The sequence below is a fragment of the Oryctolagus cuniculus genome, chromosome 2 (assembly GCF_964237555.1).
Source record: "Oryctolagus cuniculus chromosome 2, mOryCun1.1, whole genome shotgun sequence".
In the NCBI taxonomy this organism is placed as follows: Eukaryota; Metazoa; Chordata; class Mammalia; order Lagomorpha; family Leporidae; genus Oryctolagus; species Oryctolagus cuniculus.
In genome coordinates, this window is record NC_091433.1 from 117,260,267 (window position 1) to 117,277,245 (window position 16,979).

Genomic DNA, 16,979 nt, shown 5'->3' on the forward strand with positions numbered 1-16,979 from the left:
CAGGTAAGGGGCTGAGTGCTGGGTCCACCCGCCTAAATGAACTCACCGCCAGGCTTAGACCAGCTAGCCCCCCAGCTAAGCGGCTGGTCACTGGACCAGGGAAAGGGGGAGGGTGCTGTGAAGCACAGGCTGAGTATCTGGAATCAGGTCAGGTTCCTCCAGCCCCCAGGTTCTTCTTCTTCTTCTTTTCTTTTCTTTTTTTTTTTTTAAAGAAAGTTTTTATTTAATGAATACAAATTTCATAGGTACAGCTTTAGGAATACAGTGGTTCTTCCCCCCATACCCACCCTTCTACCCTCACTCTCATCCCACTTCCTACTCCCTCTCCCATCCCATTCTTCATGCAGATTTGTTTTTAATTATATACAGAAGACCAACTCTATACTAAGCAAACATTTCCACAATTTGCACTCACACGAAGAATAAGGTATTTTTTGAAAACAAGTTTTACAGTTAATTCTCATAATACAACTCATTAAGGACAGAGATTCTACATGGGGAGTAAGTGCGCAGTGACTCCTGTTGCTGATTTAACAATTGACAGCCCCCAGGTTCTTTGCAAGGAGGCAGACATGGCCCCAGCTGTAGGCATTACCAGCCAGTTCTTTTCTCTTGGTTTTTGGGCTTTTCCACAGCTACCTATTCCGCTGACTCCTTTGGAGGCTACAAACACGCAGGTCAGGGTTTCCCAGCGCGGATACCGCCACTCTTTGCAGGTCTCTCTTTTTCTCTTTGTGAAGGACATCAACTATACAATCTAGCATCCCTGTCAACTTCCATATGGACAGGGCCCGTGGGGGAGGGAAGTTTAGTGGGGACTCACTAGGGTGAGATGCCTCTGAGGGGTGGCTGGAATCTTCCGGCCATGACCAGCACTTCCTAACTAGGCTAAGCCAGTTCTCATGGCTCAGGGCCACTGGTGCGGGCTTTAGAATATTCCATCTTCTCAGCCTCTCTGTCCTGAGCAGGATTTTAGGTTGAAGATCTGAAATCGCATTCCTCTAAACTTACTACTGATCACTCAAAATGTCACCAAAAGCCTTCCAACTCCAAATATTCTTTCTTTTTTCAACTCCATGTCTTTCATAAATTTCCAAGTGGCTTCTGGCTCCTTGAAGGAATGGAAGATTTTCCTCCACTGGCCATAAACTATGACAGTCTGCCTGGCCTGCCCAGGGAGCCACCTAGTATTTGACGCCACACCTCCCCACCCTTAAGAAAGAAGAGTAGGGACACAGCCACAAGAGAGCTATGAGCTCAGTCCCACAAAAGTGACCAAGGCCCTGCACGAAATCATGATCTTTGGCTATCTGTGATTCTGTCGCGAAGATTTTAGGTGAGGCACAGCCCTCAACTGGAAGCTTCCATCTTGCATGGTGCATCTGGTAGGATGGAAACCTGGCTCCTGAAAGACGGTGCTGTTTGCAGCCCCAGACCCCCTACTGCCGTACCTTGAAGGAGGAGAGGTCCACTGTCTGGAAATGCTGCAGAGCCTCACTGAAAGAGACCAGCTGCCCAGGCTGCTCTGCGCGGGCCCGGCTCCCTGTGGCAAAGGGAAGACACAGCATTTGTGATGGAAGCCATTCTGTCAGCAGCATTCACCGAGGGTCCTGGTTGTCACCTCCAAGATGAACACTGGCTTCCAGCTGAACATTCACATACCTACAGCCACAACCAGTCCTTTTTCAAGGGGCTGGCATTATCTCCCAGGCTGACTCTTTTTGGATGAGGTTGTTCAGGGTCTTGCTGGGCTGATCTCTGTAATGAGGAGCAGACAGATCTGCCTTGCAAGGGACTCCCTAACCCACTCATCTGAGCAGACAGGACACTGCTCAGAGCAGGTGTGCATGCAAGAACATGCCACCAGACTGTTTGGGGCCTTTCCCAATTTCTACTTTTCCCCCTCTCACATCCTGTGCAGGATCCCACTCCCTAGCCTCTGTTAGAGCCCATAGGATGAAGTGACCAGTTAGTGATGCAGATCATGGCTGATACTGTTAAACATCACATCTCTCCAGGAGCTCCAGTGGAGCTCAGGCCAGATCCAGGTCCATGTTCTGCCCCTCCCAGAGCTCTCTCCAAGCCTCTCAGAAAGGGTCACAAGACAATCTCTGCCCAGCCTTCAAGCCTTCCCGAAGAAGGTTTCAGACCCCAACCCCAGAGCCTTCTTAGTGCAGTGGGCAACCCAAGCAGCCTTGCACAGGGTCCTCAGCTCCCTGCCCCATCTTCTGCCTTGTCACCCTGCAAGCTGACCCTGAACACTCTGTCTTCTCTCAGGAATGAGTGCAAGATGGGCATGGCAGCAGCCCCTGCCTGTCCCCGTGCCCATTTCCCCCAGAGGTAGAACGTAGCTATCATCGGATTTGGAAGAGAGATCCTAGGCTATGTCAAGTAGCTACAATGAGAACACTCGGGAATTCTGTCTCTTAGTTGCAGAGTCCCAGAAGCATTAGGCAAATGTGTGGATGGTGCCTTCGCCAGCAGCTGGGCTACGTGAGGACAGTGACACTCTCACCGTTACCTGTCTCTGGCTGGATGGTGTCCACAGCTTCCCATTCTTCCTGGGCTCTGAGCACCTCAGTATTCACACCTGCAACAGTGATGAAAGGAGTCTCTTGAGACCCAGGTGTGTCTGGAGCACTACTGCAGACCCCGGCCTCGTCTGCCTTCTTTGGGACTTGCCAACCCCCCCACTCTGTTCCTCGTCACACAGCTGCCCGAGTGAGCTTCAAAAGTACAGAGCTGACATCAGCCACCTGGTTTAAAAAACCCTCCATGGATTCCCAGCAACTCCCAAGATAAACCCATGCTCTACAGCAGAGCACCTAAATCCCTTCACAATCTGGATCCTTCTTACCTCTCTAGCATTGCTCTAGGGCCATACAGAACCACCTGGTGCTCCTCAGCGTGCTCTGCATCCCCCGCCCTCTGTGCCTTTGCACAAACCGCGCTCCCTCTGCTGAAGAGCAGGGCCCTGGACTCTCATCAGACACCACCACCCCCGCCTTTTTTTTTTTTTTTTTTTTTTTTGACAGGCAGAGTGGACAGTCAGAGAGAGAGACAGAGAGAGAAAGGTCTTCCTTTTGCCGTTGGTTCACCCTCCAATGGCCGCCGCTGCAGCCGGGCGCACCGCGCTGATCCGATGGCAGGAGCCAGGATCCAGGTGCTTTTCCTGGTCTCCCATGGGGTGCAGGGCCCAAGCACCTGGGCCATCCTCCACTGCACTCCCTGGCCATAGCAGAGAGCTGGCCTGGAAGAGGGGCAACCGGGACAGAATCCGGCGCCCCAACCGGGACTAGAACCCGGTGTGCCGGCGCCGCAAGGTGGAGGATTAGCCTATTGAGCCACAGCGCCGGCCTTTTTTTTTTTTTTTTAAAGATTTATTTTATTTATTTGAAAGACAGAATTACAGAGAGAGGTACAGACAGAGAAAGAAAGAGAGAGAGAGAGAGGTTTTCCATCTGCTGATTTACTCCCCAGATGGCCGCAATGGCCGGAGCTGCACCGATCCAAAGCCAGGAGCCAGGAGCCTCCTCCAGGTCTCCCATGTGCGTGCAGGGGCCCAAGGACTTGGCCATCCTCCACCGCTCTCCCAGGTCACAGCAGAGAGCTGGATTGAAGAGGAGCAGCCGAGACTAGAACCGGTGCCCGTGTGGGATGCCAGCGCTTCAGGCCAAGGTTTTAACACGCTGTGCCACAGTGCTGCCTCCCCCACTTATTTAAAATAAAAGATTTATTTATTTATTTGAAAGCAGAAATACAGACAGAGAAGGAAAGAAAGAAAGATCTTCCATCCGTTGGCTCACTCCCCAATGGACACAATGGCCAGGGCCTCGGGCCAGGCTGTAGCCAGAAGGAACTTCTGTTCCCAGGCACATTAGCAGGGAGCCGGATCAGAAGGGGAGCAGCTGGGACTAAAACCTGAGCTCCAATGGGATGCCGGAACTGCAGGTGGAGGCTTAACCTTCTACACCACAGCACCAGCCCTTCCAACCTCCTTTTCCTCCTCTGGTTAGCTCTGGCATCTCCCTCTCCTGGAAGCTTTCTTTAACCTCATTAGTCTCCATTAGGAGCCACTCCTCTGTGAGACTTTGATACCCAGTGCTTATTAAATTGTGACTGTCTCTCCCATTACATTACTACAGGTGTGCCTAGTGCCTGATCCATGAAAGATGCTCAAAAAATGTTTGGGGGGTGGGCAGCGCTGTGGCATAGCAAGTAAAGCTGCCACCTGCAGTGCCGGCATCCCATATGGGTGCTGGTTCAAGTCCCAGCTGCTCCACTTCTTCTTTTTTTTTCTTTTAAAGATTTATTTATTTATTTGAAAGTCAGAGTTACACAGAGAGAGAAGAAGAGGCAGAGAGAGAGAGAGAGAGACAGGTCTTCCATCTACTGGTTCACTCCCCAATTGGCTGCAACGGCTGGAGCTGTGCCGATCCGAAGCCAGGAGCCAGGAGCCAGGAGCCAGTTCCTGATCTCAGCCTGGCTCAGCCCTAGCCATTGTGGCCATTTAGGGGGTAAACCAACAGATAGAAGGTAACTCTCTCTCTACTTCTCTGTATTTCTGCCTTTCATCTTTGCTACTTACCAGCTGTGTTTCTTCCAAGTTACTTAATCATCCCTAACTCTCATGGACTGTTGTGTGGATATGGTAACTCTCCAGGTTCTTAGAGGGGTACGTAGTCCAAAGTTAATAGCTCAAAAAATGTTAGCTGTGGGCTCAGGCCCTGTAGTGCAGAAGAGAGTAGGAGCAAGTGGCAAGGGTCCAGGGTCTTGAATGTCTGAACCTCTAGGAAATTCTATCTTGCCAGCTCCAGTCTGGGGGAGACATTGAGCCTCAGGGCTTCTAGGCTGGACACCCACAACGGAATATTGGACCTTGGATGATGAAGAAAACAAAACTCGCCTTTATCATGCACGCTAAAAGGAGGTGGCAGACCAAAAAGAAGGTGGGTGTAAGGCCTGGCGGTTAAGCTGCCAGCACACCCTCATGCAAAGTGAGCCAGTGGATGGGAGCTCCCTCTCTATCTCCTCTCCATCTTTCTAATAAATACAAAAAATATTTTTTTCACTTTATTATCTGAAAGAGAGACAGAAGCAGAGAGAGAACTTTCAAATGCCCGAAAGAGCCAGGGCTGGGCCAGGCCAAAGCCAGGAGCTTGGAACACAATCTGGGTTTCCCACACGGCTGGCAGGGACCCAAGCACCTGAGCTCATCTGCTGCCTCCCAGGGTACACATTGGCAGGAAGCGCGAAGCAAAGGACCTGGATGCAGGTGTCCCAAGCAACATCTTAATTGCTATGTCAAACACCCACCCCAAAATGAATAAGAACTGCTTTCATTTTTAAAGAGAGAAGAATGGGGCAACTCTTGGAATGCATGTTATGCAGCTGATCAGGATCTCTCTACCCTTCTGTCTCTCACCTACAGGTAGATTTACTGTTCTTCACCTATCAAACCCTCATCTGCAAGCAACTCCATACACTCTCACCTACAAACAATTTGATCAAAGTCTGTGAGCCAGGAGTCAAAACTCCACAGCCAAGATGCTGGGGTTTGCTGTCACAATAGGTTAGGAGACAGGAAGTACAAGGTCTCAACTAGCAATAGCAAGCTGGGACCTAAAAACAGGAGACAAACGTCCAAACCATGCAAAAGCATCTTTTCCTTTCCCCTCAGAACCAGGAAAAATCATCTTGACAGAAATACTATTTTCCTCCAACCAAGAGAAGAACCAAGAGACAAAGGACACGTCTTCAGGATGATTAATATTGCTCATATTAGCAAGAATCTTCAGATTTTTTTCCTTTAAAAATTGTTTAAAAATACTTATTCACAGGCCAGCGCCGTGGCTCACTAGGCTAATCCTCCGCCTTGCGGCGCCAGCACACCAGGTTCTAGTCCCAGTCGGGGCGCCGGATTCTTTCCCGGTTGCCCCTCTTCCAGGCCAGCTCTGCTGTGGCCAGGGAGTGCAGTGGAGGATGGCCCAAGTGCTTGGGCCCTGCACCCCATGGGAGACCAGGAGAAGTACCTGACTCCTGCCATCGGATCAGCGCGGTGCGCTGGCTGCAGTGCGCCGGCCGTGGCGGCCATTGGAGGGTGAACCAACGGCAAACGAAGACCTTTCTCTCTCTGTCTCTCTCTCACACTGTCCACTCTGCCTGTCAAAAATAAAATAAGGCCGGCGCCGCGGCTCACTAGGCTAATCCTCCACCTTGCGGCGCCGGCACACCAGGTTCTAGTCCCGGTTGGGGCGCCGGATTCTGTCCCGGTTGCCCCTCTTCCAGGCCAGCTCTCTGCTGTGGCCAGGGAGTGCAGTGGAGGATGGCCCAAGCCCTTGGGCCCTGCACCCCATGGGAGACCAGGATAAGTACCTGGCTCCTGCCATCGGATCAGCGCGGTGCGCCGGCCGTAGCGCGCTGGCCGCAGTGGCCATTGGAGGGTGAACTAACGGCAAAGGAAGACCTTTCTCTCTGTCTCTCTCTCTCACTGTCCACTCTGCCTGTCAAAAAAAATTTAAAATAAAATAAAATAAAATAAAATTACTTATTCATTTGAAAGTCAGAGTTATAGAGAGAGAAGTAGAGACAGAGAGAGAGAGAGAGATCTTCCATCCATTGGTTCACTCCCTAAATGGCGGCAATGAGCAGGGTGGGCCAGGCTGAAGCCAAGAGCTTCTTCTGAGTCTCCCATGTGAGTGCAGGGGCCCAAGCACTTAGGCCATCTTCTACTGCTTTCCCAGGCTGTAACAGAGAGCTGGATCAGAAGAGGAGCAGTTGGGACTTGAACCAGAGCCCATATGGTATGCCAGCAATATCACAGCGCCAGCCCTAAACAAACTGTTAAGAATTATATACTATTATAGTTTTAATGATTTTGTGATTTTTAAAAATTTACCTTATAGGAGTGAAGATAAAAATCTTTTCACTGGATTATTTATAGCCCTTGCCTACTTTCTTGCTCAACTATAGTCTTTTTACTTTTTATTTGTTGAACTCTATTTAGTAGAGCCATTAAGTATTTGACTATAATGCTACCTCTTGGAGCCGGTATTGTAGCATTGTGGGGTAGCGGGTTAAGCTGCTGCCTGCAATGTTGGCAATCTCATATGAGCACAGGTTGGAGTCCTGGCTGCTTCACTTCCAATCCAGCTCTCTGCTATGGCCTGGGAAAGCAGCAGAAGATGGCCCAAGTGCTTGGCCCCTGCATCTACATAGGAGACTTGGATGAAGCTCCTGGCTCTGGTCTGGCTCAGCCCTGGCCACTGTTGTCATTTGGGGAGTGAAAATGTCTCTCTCTGTATCTCCCTCTCTTTCTAACTTTGCCTTTCTTTTCTTTTCTTTTTCCTTTCTTTTCTTTCTTTCTTTCTTTCTTTTTTTTTTTTTTTTACAGGCAGAGTGGACAGTGAGAGAGAGAGACAGAGAGAAAGGTCTTCCTTTACCGTTGGTTCACCTTCCAATGGCTGCCACGGCCGGTGCACCGCGCTGATCCGAAGCCAGGAGCCAGGTGCTTCTCCTGGTCTCCCACACAGGTGCAGGGCCCAAGGACTTGGGCCATTCTCCACTGCACTCCCGGGCCACAGCAGAGAGCTGGCCTGGAAGAGGGGCAACCGGGAAAGAATCTGGCGCCCTGACCGGGACTAGAACCTGGTGTGCTGGCGCCGCTAGGCAGAGGATTATCCTATTAAGCTGCGGCGCAAGCCTCTAACTTTGCCTTATAAATAAATAAAATAAAACCTTTTAAAAAAATGTTATCTCAAGAATAATAATTAAAAATAAACAATACATACCAATGATCACTCACTGTGATTTTGTGTTTTATGTGGCTAAGCACTTTATCTACACAATCTCATTTATTCTTTTCCATTATATTCTGATAAAATTCCTGTTTCATAAATGAGGAATGTGACAGAAGGTTCAATAACTTGCTCAAGTCACATAGGTGAGAAAGCCAGAATTTAAACAGAAATATCTGACACCAGAACAGATGCTTTTGAATTGGCAAGTGTGCCTTTCTCCACAGTAAGTCAGCAAGTGGAATGAGCTTTCAATATAGTACAGGAGGGCCAGCCGTTTGGCAAAGCTGTTAAGATGCCACCTGGGATACCTACATCCTCTATTCTAGTGCCTGGGTTTCAGTTCCGGCTCTACTCCCAAATCTAGCTTCCTGCTAATACACACCCTGGGAGACAGAGGTGATGGCTCAAGTAGTTGGGTCCCTACCATCTACCTGGGAGACTCAGACTGAGCTCTTGACTTTGGTCAAGTCCTGGCTAGTCCTGGCTGTTATGGGTGTTCACAGAGTAGATGGGAAATCTCTGCGTCTGCCTTTCTGCTTTCAAATAAATAAATTAAAAAAATGTTTAAATATATAGTATAGTAAAATGTCATGTAAAGCAAATTAAGTAGAATACTTTCACAAAGTCTTATCACATACACTGTGTCATTTTTCATAATATTCTTTTGAGGATGCAAGAGATATTAATATTTCCACTAACAAAGATATCACATGGCTCGCCCGGAAACACACAGTAAACCACTAGCAGAGAAAGATTAGAACTCAGGTCTTTTGGTTCCTAATCTAGTGCTAATTCTAATTTTCTGTGAGGAATGATAAATCTAAAAAACTCTGAAGGATGAAGAGCAAGAGGAATCCAAACAATCAAAAGCAGATGCCAGGGCAGGTCTGACCTGGGTCCTACCCAGGCTCTAAGTGTCCTGAAGGGGCCCTTACCAGCTGGCTCCCATCCGTTAGCTTCTGCTGTCAGGGCCTGGAGAATGCTCTGGTTCTTCAACTCTGAGATCTGTAGGGGCACTGACATTTAGAGTGAGGGAAGAAGCCACATCTCCCAGGCACACAGGCTCTTCCCACCCACTGTATTCAACATCCTTGAAACTGGAGGCCAGAAGGATCTGGTAGGCCCCAGGAGGTTGATTAAGTCAACCCAGAAGTGGGAGACCCGGCTGACATGGGGACAAGTGGATATCCTACTGGAATAATAACCAAAATCCACACCGCTCATTTCAGACCTAGTGAGCCTTTGCTGTTTTCTCTTCATTTCTCCCTGGGCTCCATTACAGCATTTCTCTGATGAAGCAGAAGTTGTCATGCCTGTTTGTGCCCCATACCCCCTCCCCACCAGTGCGCACTCCCAGAGGGCAGGGTCTATGCCATCCTTGTGTCCCTGGTGCCTAGCACAGTGCCTGGCACCACCCAGCAGCATGCAACAAAAGCTGGTATAGCAGGAGGCACTGAGGTGTGGGTGACACATACAGGAATTCCTCGGAAAGCCTTCAGAGCACTGTTGTCCTTGTCACATGATGGAGAGTACTCAGCAGACACCCTTTCAACCTGTAAGACAAACCAGGGTCAATTTCCCAGGCACATACGAATCCCCTACACACCATAGTTTAAAAGTCACATCTTTTCCCAATATCACACACAAAACAATAAAAAACAGATGATCTCCAGAGACATCAATCGTAAGGAATACTATATATATATATACACATACATACACACCAAAAAAACTTGGTTAACCTGGTCTTAAGTAAACTGCAGGGGCCAGCACTGTGACATAGCAGGTAAAGCCACCGCCTGCAGTGCTGGCATCCCACATGGGCACCGCTTCAAGACCCAGCTGTTCCACTTCCGATCCAGCTCTCTGCTATGGCCTGGGAAAGAGTAGAAGATGGCCCAAGTCCTGGGCCCCTGCACCCACGTGGGAGACCCAAGAATCTCCTGACTTTGGATCGGCGCAGCTCCAACCATTGCGGCCAATTAAGGAGTGAACCAATGGATGGAAGATCTCTCTCTCAGCCTTTCCTTCTCTCTGTATAACTCTGACTTTCAAATAAATTTTTTTTTTTTTTGATGGGCAGAGTGGACAGTGAGAGAGAAAGAGACAGGGAGAAAGGTCTTCCTTTGCCATTGGTTCACCCTCCAATGGCCGCTGTGGCCGGCACGCTGCGGCTGGCGCACCACGCTGATCCGAAGGTAGGAGCCAGATGCTTCTCCTGGTCTCCCATGCGGGTGCAGGGCCCAAGCACTTGGGCCATCCTCCACTGCCTTCCCGGGCCACAGCAGAGAGCTGGCCTGGAAGAGGGGCAACCGGGACAGAATCCAGCGGCCTGACTGGGACCAGAACCCGGTGTGCCGGCGCCGCAGGCAGATGATTAGCCTATTGAGCCACGGCGCTGGCCTAAATCTTTAAAAAAAAAAAAAATGCAAAAGACTTAGTTAATGCTATCTCAAAGATACTATAAAGAGATCAGTGTCATTCACAGTGGGTTAAACCACTGCCTATGATGTCAGCATCCCAGATGAGCATCAGTTTGAGTCTCAACTGCTCCATTTCCAATTTAACTTCCTGCTGATGCACCTGGGAAAACAGCAGAAGATGGCCCAAGTGCTTGGGGCCCTGGAATCCATGTTGGAGACCGGGATGGAGTTCCTGGCTCCTGGTTTTGGACTGGACCAGCCCTGGTTGTTGCTGCCTTTTGGGGAGTGAACCAGTGAACAGAAGATCTGTCTCTGTAACTCTGCCATTCAAATAAATAAAATAAGTCTTTCAAAAAATATTACACAGATTTCTTGGACCCATAAAAGGTCCTAGGGCTGTGAGTAAGTGAAGTTCAATGAGGGAGTTTCCTTTAGCCTTTCAGCTCTGCTAGACCTTTCCTCTACTAGAGTTAAAAATTAAACAGCAAAACTAACCCGATTATCTGTTTGCAATTCAAATCACAGATACACAGCCACTTTTTTCAATATGCTGAAAAAAAAATCTTACAAATCAGGAAGCTGGGGCTGGCATTGTGGTATAGTAAGTGAAGCATCTGCCTGCAGAGCCAGCGTCCCATATGGATGCCAGTTTGAGTCCCAGCTGCTCCACTTCTGGTCCAGCTCCCTATTGATGGCCTGGGAAAGCAGTGGGAGATGGCCCATGTGCTTAAGAAGCTCCTGGCTCCTCCTGGCTTTGGATCAGCACATCTCTGGCTGTTGTGGACATTTGGGGAGTGAACTAATAGATGGAAAACATCTCTCTCTGTCTCTCTCTCTCTCGCTCTAACTCTGCTTCTCAAGTAAATAAATATATCTTTTAAAAAATCATTAAATTAAAAAAAAAAAAAACCCAAAACCAAGAAACCAAGGCAATAGAAAAGTGGGCAAAGGATATGAACAGTTTAGCTCAAAGGAAAACACCTACCATTCTTAAATATACGAACAAAGGATCAACCTCACTCCTAGGAGAAAAGTCAAATACTAAACAACTACTCTGAGGTACTATGTGTCATCTGTCACATTATCAAAAGTCAACATTTTGATGACAGACCATGTTGGCTAGAGGGCCAAGGGTCACAATACATGGGAGAATAAATTGCTCCCACCTCTATAGCTTAACAACATCTGACAAAATAACACATGTTTTGTGCATCTTGGGCCTGCAGTTGTGTAGGACACAGACACACATACACTCATGTTAAAATGACACATTTACAACAGTCATTCATTGCAGCAGTTTATAAAGCAAAAGACTGGGACAATCCAAAATGTCCACTAATAGAATGATTAGACAAATTAAAATATATCCATTCCGTAAGATACTACATAGCCAGAAAGGAGAATGCTTTATGGGCAATATGGGACCATATTATATTCATAACCAGTTAAATGAAAAAACAAGGGACAGAGAAGACACACTATTTTGCCATTGTATTTTTATTTTATTTTTTATTATTATTTTTTGATAGGCAGAGTGGACAGTGAGAGAGAGACAGAGAGAAAGGTCTTCCTTTGCCGTTGGTTCACCCTCCAATGGCCGCTGTGGCCGGCGCACTGCGCTGATCCGATGGCAGGAGCCAGGTGCTTCTCCTGGTCTCCCATGGGGTGCAGGGCCCAAGCACTTGGGCCATCCTCCACTGCCTTCCTGGGCCACAGCAGAGAGCTGGCCTGGAAGAGGGGCAACCGGGACAGAATCCGGCGCCCCGACCGGGACTAGAACCTGGTGTGCCGGTGCCTCAAGGCGGAGGATTAGCCTAGTGAGCTGCAGCGCCAGCCTTGCCATTGTATTTTAACAAAACATCTGCTTGTCTCTGCAGATTACTTCCAGAATTATATGCCCGAGGAACGAGAACTTTGCCTCCAGCAGGATGAGTGGCCTTTGCACAAGAGTAGTTTTCGTACTGTACATACATTGTTTTTTGCTTTTCAGACTTTAAGCCAGGGGGATGTACTATTTCCTCTGAAGTAAAGAAAAATACTAATGAAGAGAAAATAACTAATAAAAGAATTATTGCTTCTGTCAAGGCTCTGGATCCTGGATTATTTTGTTATTCTAATCCAACTGTATATCTTTGTAATTCACATTCTTTAATTCCTTTAATGTTTGTTGCCAATTTATATTCTTTTAATGTCTTAAGCATGTCTCTGATTGCTTTTCTTTCTTTCTTTCTTTTTTTTTTTTTTTTAAGATTTATTTATTGGGACCGGAGCTGTGGCATAGCAGGTAAAGCCTGCAGTGCTGGCATCCCAGTTTGAGTCCCGGCTTCTCCACTTCCAATCCACTCTCTGCTAATGGTCTGGGAAAGCAGCAGAAGATGGCCCAGGTCTTTGGGCCCCTGCACCCGTGAGGGGGATCTGGAAGAGGTTCCTGGCTCCTGGCTTCAGAATGGCTCAGCTCCAGCTGTTGCAGCCATCCAGGGAGTGAACCAGTGGTTGGAGGACCTCTCTCTCTAATTCTCTCTCTCTCTCTGCTTCTGCTTCCCTGAAACTCTGCCTTTCAAATAAATAAGTAAATCTTTAAAAATATATATTTAGTTATTTATTTGAAAGTCAAAGTTACAAAGAGAGAGGGAGCGATGGAGAGAAAGAGCTTCCAACCACTGATTCATTCCCCAGATGGCTGAAACAGCCAGGGCTGGGTCAGGCTGAAACCAGGAGCCAGGGGCTTCATCTGGGTCTCCTATGTGGGTGGCAGGGGCCCAAACACTTGGGCCATCTTCTGCTGCTTTCCCCAGGCCATGAGCAGAGAGCTGGATCAGAAGTGGAGCAGCTGGGTCACGAATGGTGTTACAGGTTGGGGGGTCTTACTCGCTGTGCCACAACACCAGCCCCTACCTTTGATTTCTTTCTTATTTTTTTTTTAAGATTTTATTTATTTATTTGAAAATCAGAGTTCCACAGAGAGAGAAGGAGAGGCAGAGAGAGCTCTTCCATCCACTGGTTCATTCCTCAGACGGCTGCTACTGCCGGAGCTGTGTCAATCTGAAGCCAGGAGTTTCTTTCAGGTTTCCCATGATGGTACAGGGGCCCAAGGCCTTGGGCCATCTTCCCCTGCTTTCTCAGGCCACAGCAGAGAGCTGGATCAGAAGTGGATCAGCTGGGACTCGAACCAGCACCCATATGGGATGCCAGCACTGCAGGCAGTGGCCTTACCCAGTATGCCACAGCACCAGCCCCCACCTTTGATTTCTTATTGTTCCAGATGTGAGAACAGATGCCTAAACACACCATGGCTAGGCACACTCCCTGTAACAGGCCTCACGATGCACGAACACCATTATTTCTCGCTGCAGTCTAAGGAACACCATGGCCACCCTTATTCATGCGGTTTGCCTCCAGAATACAGCCCCATCCCCTCCTCCATCTTCTCTGTGTCCTCTGGTTCCTTCAAGATCAGTTCTGCTTCCTCAGCACAGCCTGCCTTACCCGTGGGGCCTCAATGGTGTTTCACATCTCCCAAGTCCTGCGGTCTTAGGGTGCAGCACAAGCTCCCCTCAAAACCTCTGCATAGGGACCCTCTCATATTTCTTTTACATTCCCCACATCTTTTAGCATGGCTCTAGGCACAAAATATTTGTCTCAAACTTTTATTGCTATTTTACATAAAAAAAATAGTTGGTGATTCATAGTGCTAAACAACTCCCTGTTAGGGTCTATGCACCAGGATTCATTTCAACCTTTGTTTCGCTCTCTAATGCAGTCCCTGGCAGTGTCTATAAGGAAAAGTCACCTGTCTTACTACCGTGAAAAAAACTTCCTAGGGTTCCAAAGCACAGGTTTGTCCCCCATCTGACTACTGAATCCTATAGACTCCATGTAAGACCATTTCTGAAATAATTAATTAATTAATTAAAAAAAAAAGAGACCATTTCTGGGTGAGCAAGGTAGGGTAAAAGGTAAGGAATGCAGGGTAAGCTGCCGGGCTCATACAAAGACCTACCGCACTGAGCCAGCGTCCTGAGGATAATCAGGTCAAAGCGGGTGTTTGATGGGAAGAGGCCAGGCCAGAAAGGTAAGATAAGCAGATCAATGAAACACAGATTTCTTGGGGGATTCCTCACTGAAATGATGCCCCTTATCCAAGCAAATCTACAACAAAATTCTGAACCCATTTAGAAAGCAAGCAACCAAGAAAGGCAATTAAAAATCTACTAGAACCAAGAGAATAATCAGAGAGGCTTTCCAGGAATATTTAGAAAGTTCCACATTCTTTTGATATAGATTCTCTTACGATTAAGCATATAATCCAACCCAACACCTTGTTTTCTCAAAGAGCAGTTGCTTACCTGTTCATCACTTAATTCCTCCTCGTTATGGAAAGAGCACGATTTTTCATTCATGACTCAAAAGCATCTGTTTAGGCACTTTGTTCTTGCGCCCAAAACAGGTCTGAGGTCAGGAGCCACGGGGAGACCAGCAAGCCACGTGCTCTATCTTCGCCTTCCCTCTTGGCAGTCATTCAGACCACGAGGAAGAAAACAGTCCCTTTGTGCCATCACCAAGGTGCAGGAGGTTTCTGTGAGTACTGAAGGAAGTCCCTGAGGTCTGTGAAGCCTTAGCTCTGGAAAAACAGAAAACGAAAAAGAAAATGGATTCATCATTCAGTCCTTTTGTTGAGAAAAAAAAATGACTTAAAATCCTTAAGCAGCTGTGAACTTATTCTAAATAAACATGCTTCCTTAGACACATTCCCACCTCTTACCACTCATGGCGCTGGCTGGGGAGAAAGGGGCCCTACGGGAACTAGGGGGCTCACTTCTCCTAAGGGGCAGCAGCACCATTCTGAAGGACTGGGTCTGTTTGTGGTGATGAAGTTACTGGGACCTGGGTCAGTTTGTCAAAGGCTAATAAATGGCACCTAAGACCTTGGTCTTAGCTGAAGTGCTCAGGCCTTGCTTAGGTCCAGATACAGGCTGGGTCTGGGGGCTTATAATACTAGCCCAGGGCCCTAGTCCTATGACGACAGAAACTCGAAATGCAACATCATGTCCTAACCTTAGTTATCACCAATGCTGTACAAGGGGCGGCTGGCCAGCCACTTTGGCCGGCTCTAAGTCTTTCATCTCACATTGCCTGCCTCAGGAAAAAGGCTGGACAAGGCTTGTACCTTATCATGGGGGAACTGAACATCATGATGCCTTTCACAGCAAAAGCCCAGATCACAAGTGGGAAGATGGTCCCCACGCAACCGACAACTATACTTCACCAACTCAGCTGACCACGGAAGGAAGGTGGCCTGTCCATGAGGCTGGCCCTCCACTCTGGGAACACCAGCTTGATTCCTTAAGAACTGGCTGCTGGTTAACAGACTGGGATCTTTGTCAGGCTGCACTGACTATTAATCCAGAGAAGGACCACCTCCTGGCTGGCAGGTTGGACAGGCGGCACACTGTAATCTAGGGGAGACGCCAGCTGTGACCCCTCAGGAATTAGCCGGCTCTCTCTGGGACCTCAGCCTCGGCCAACCTTTTTTCCTTCCCTGCACTTTGGCCTCTGTGACAGCACATGACAAAACACATATCAGCCAACCTTGGCAAAGCGATAGGCAGGGACGGCACCAGCAGTCTCATCTCAGGAAGGCTCGTCTGTCGCTGTGTGTGGAACGAAGCCAGCGGCACAGAAGCGTGTGCAGTTTTACACACTTGGCTGGTACACTGCTGAGAGCTTCAATAGGGGCAGTTGCTGTCTGTACCTGAGAAAGAGAAGAGTGCCAAGTGTCGAGCAAGTCCAGGCTAAGCCACCACTCGGGATGCCGGAATCCCATACTGCAGGGCCTAGTTCAAGTCCTGGCTACTCCACTGTTCTGATTCAGCTTCCTGCTAATGTAACCTAGGAGGAGGCAGTAGGTGATGGCTCAAGTCCTTGGGCCCTTGACATCTACCCAGGAGGCCCGGATGCAGTTTGGGGAGTGAACCAGTGAGTGGAAGCCCTGTCTCTCTTTTTCAATAAAAATGTAAATAAAAGTTTTAAAAAGTGGGTCCTACTCAAATCAAGTTTTAATTGTGCACCCACTTTAGGCCAGACGCGTCTTTTGGGGATCTGAGTTTTCAACTGCTTGAACGCTGAACAGGTCTCTAACAGAGAAGCCGGGGCTACCCTGAAACACAAATACGCACAGAGCTGGACAGTCCTTCGCCGATCCTAGCGTCAGGCTTGCCCCGGGAGGCCCCCGCTCCCCGTGGCCCCCACCGCAAAGCTGTGACTGCGGGACCCGCAGAGGCCGGGGGCGCCCCTCACCCCCTCCGCAGACAACGTCGTCCCAGGCGGGCGTCGCAGCCCAAACTCAGGGCACAGGGCCGTGTGCTCGCCAGCTGTGCTGCGCAGATCCCAACAGATCGGGAAACAAGCCAGTCAGACGCGGAGCGGGGCTCGGGAAACTTTCCCACGGCTTGGAAGGAGACGCGAAGGGCGGCAAACTTGCCTCCCGGTATTCGGCGAGTGCCCAGCAGAGCTCGGAGCAGAACAAGGTCTCCTGCCTCCCTGTCAGAATTCTCTCGGTCCTGCCTCACGGCGGTCATGTCTACCCCCTCCTCCCCCTCCTCGGGCCACCCACTCGTCCCACCGTTACCAGAGCTTTCCCGGCTGGGGTCTCGCATCCCCGTGTTGGGCCTCACCCGCGCAGGCGCACAGCGCCCGCAGCGCGGCCTCCCTTGGCCGCGAGGACTACACTACCCAACAGGCAATGGAAACTTCGCGC

General features: G+C 49.0%; 1 protein-coding gene across 4 annotated transcripts in view; it reads right to left on the reverse strand.

The window, feature by feature from the left end:
* ELMOD3 (ELMO domain containing 3) overlaps window positions 1–16,978 on the reverse strand; it is a 30,583-nt gene extending 13,605 nt beyond the window's left edge. For 2 of the 4 annotated variants that reach the window (XM_008254179.4, XM_002709676.5), the window contains exons 1-7: window positions 16,851–16,978; window positions 15,812–15,974; window positions 14,569–14,843; window positions 9,275–9,352; window positions 8,735–8,804; window positions 2,522–2,590; window positions 1,452–1,543 (exon numbers count right to left, since the gene is read on the reverse strand). In XM_008254179.4, the coding sequence (XP_008252401.1) occupies window positions 1,452–1,543; window positions 2,522–2,590; window positions 8,735–8,804; window positions 9,275–9,352; window positions 14,569–14,622 (363 nt within the window). In that variant the 5' untranslated portion in view covers window positions 14,623–14,843; window positions 15,812–15,974; window positions 16,851–16,978. The remainder of the gene's footprint in view (window positions 1–1,451; window positions 1,544–2,521; window positions 2,591–8,734; window positions 8,805–9,274; window positions 9,353–14,568; window positions 14,844–15,811; window positions 15,975–16,850) is intronic. The other 2 variants (XM_070068847.1, XM_070068846.1) reach the window with 2 other exon arrangements.
* Between the last annotated feature and the right edge of the window lies 1 nt (window position 16,979).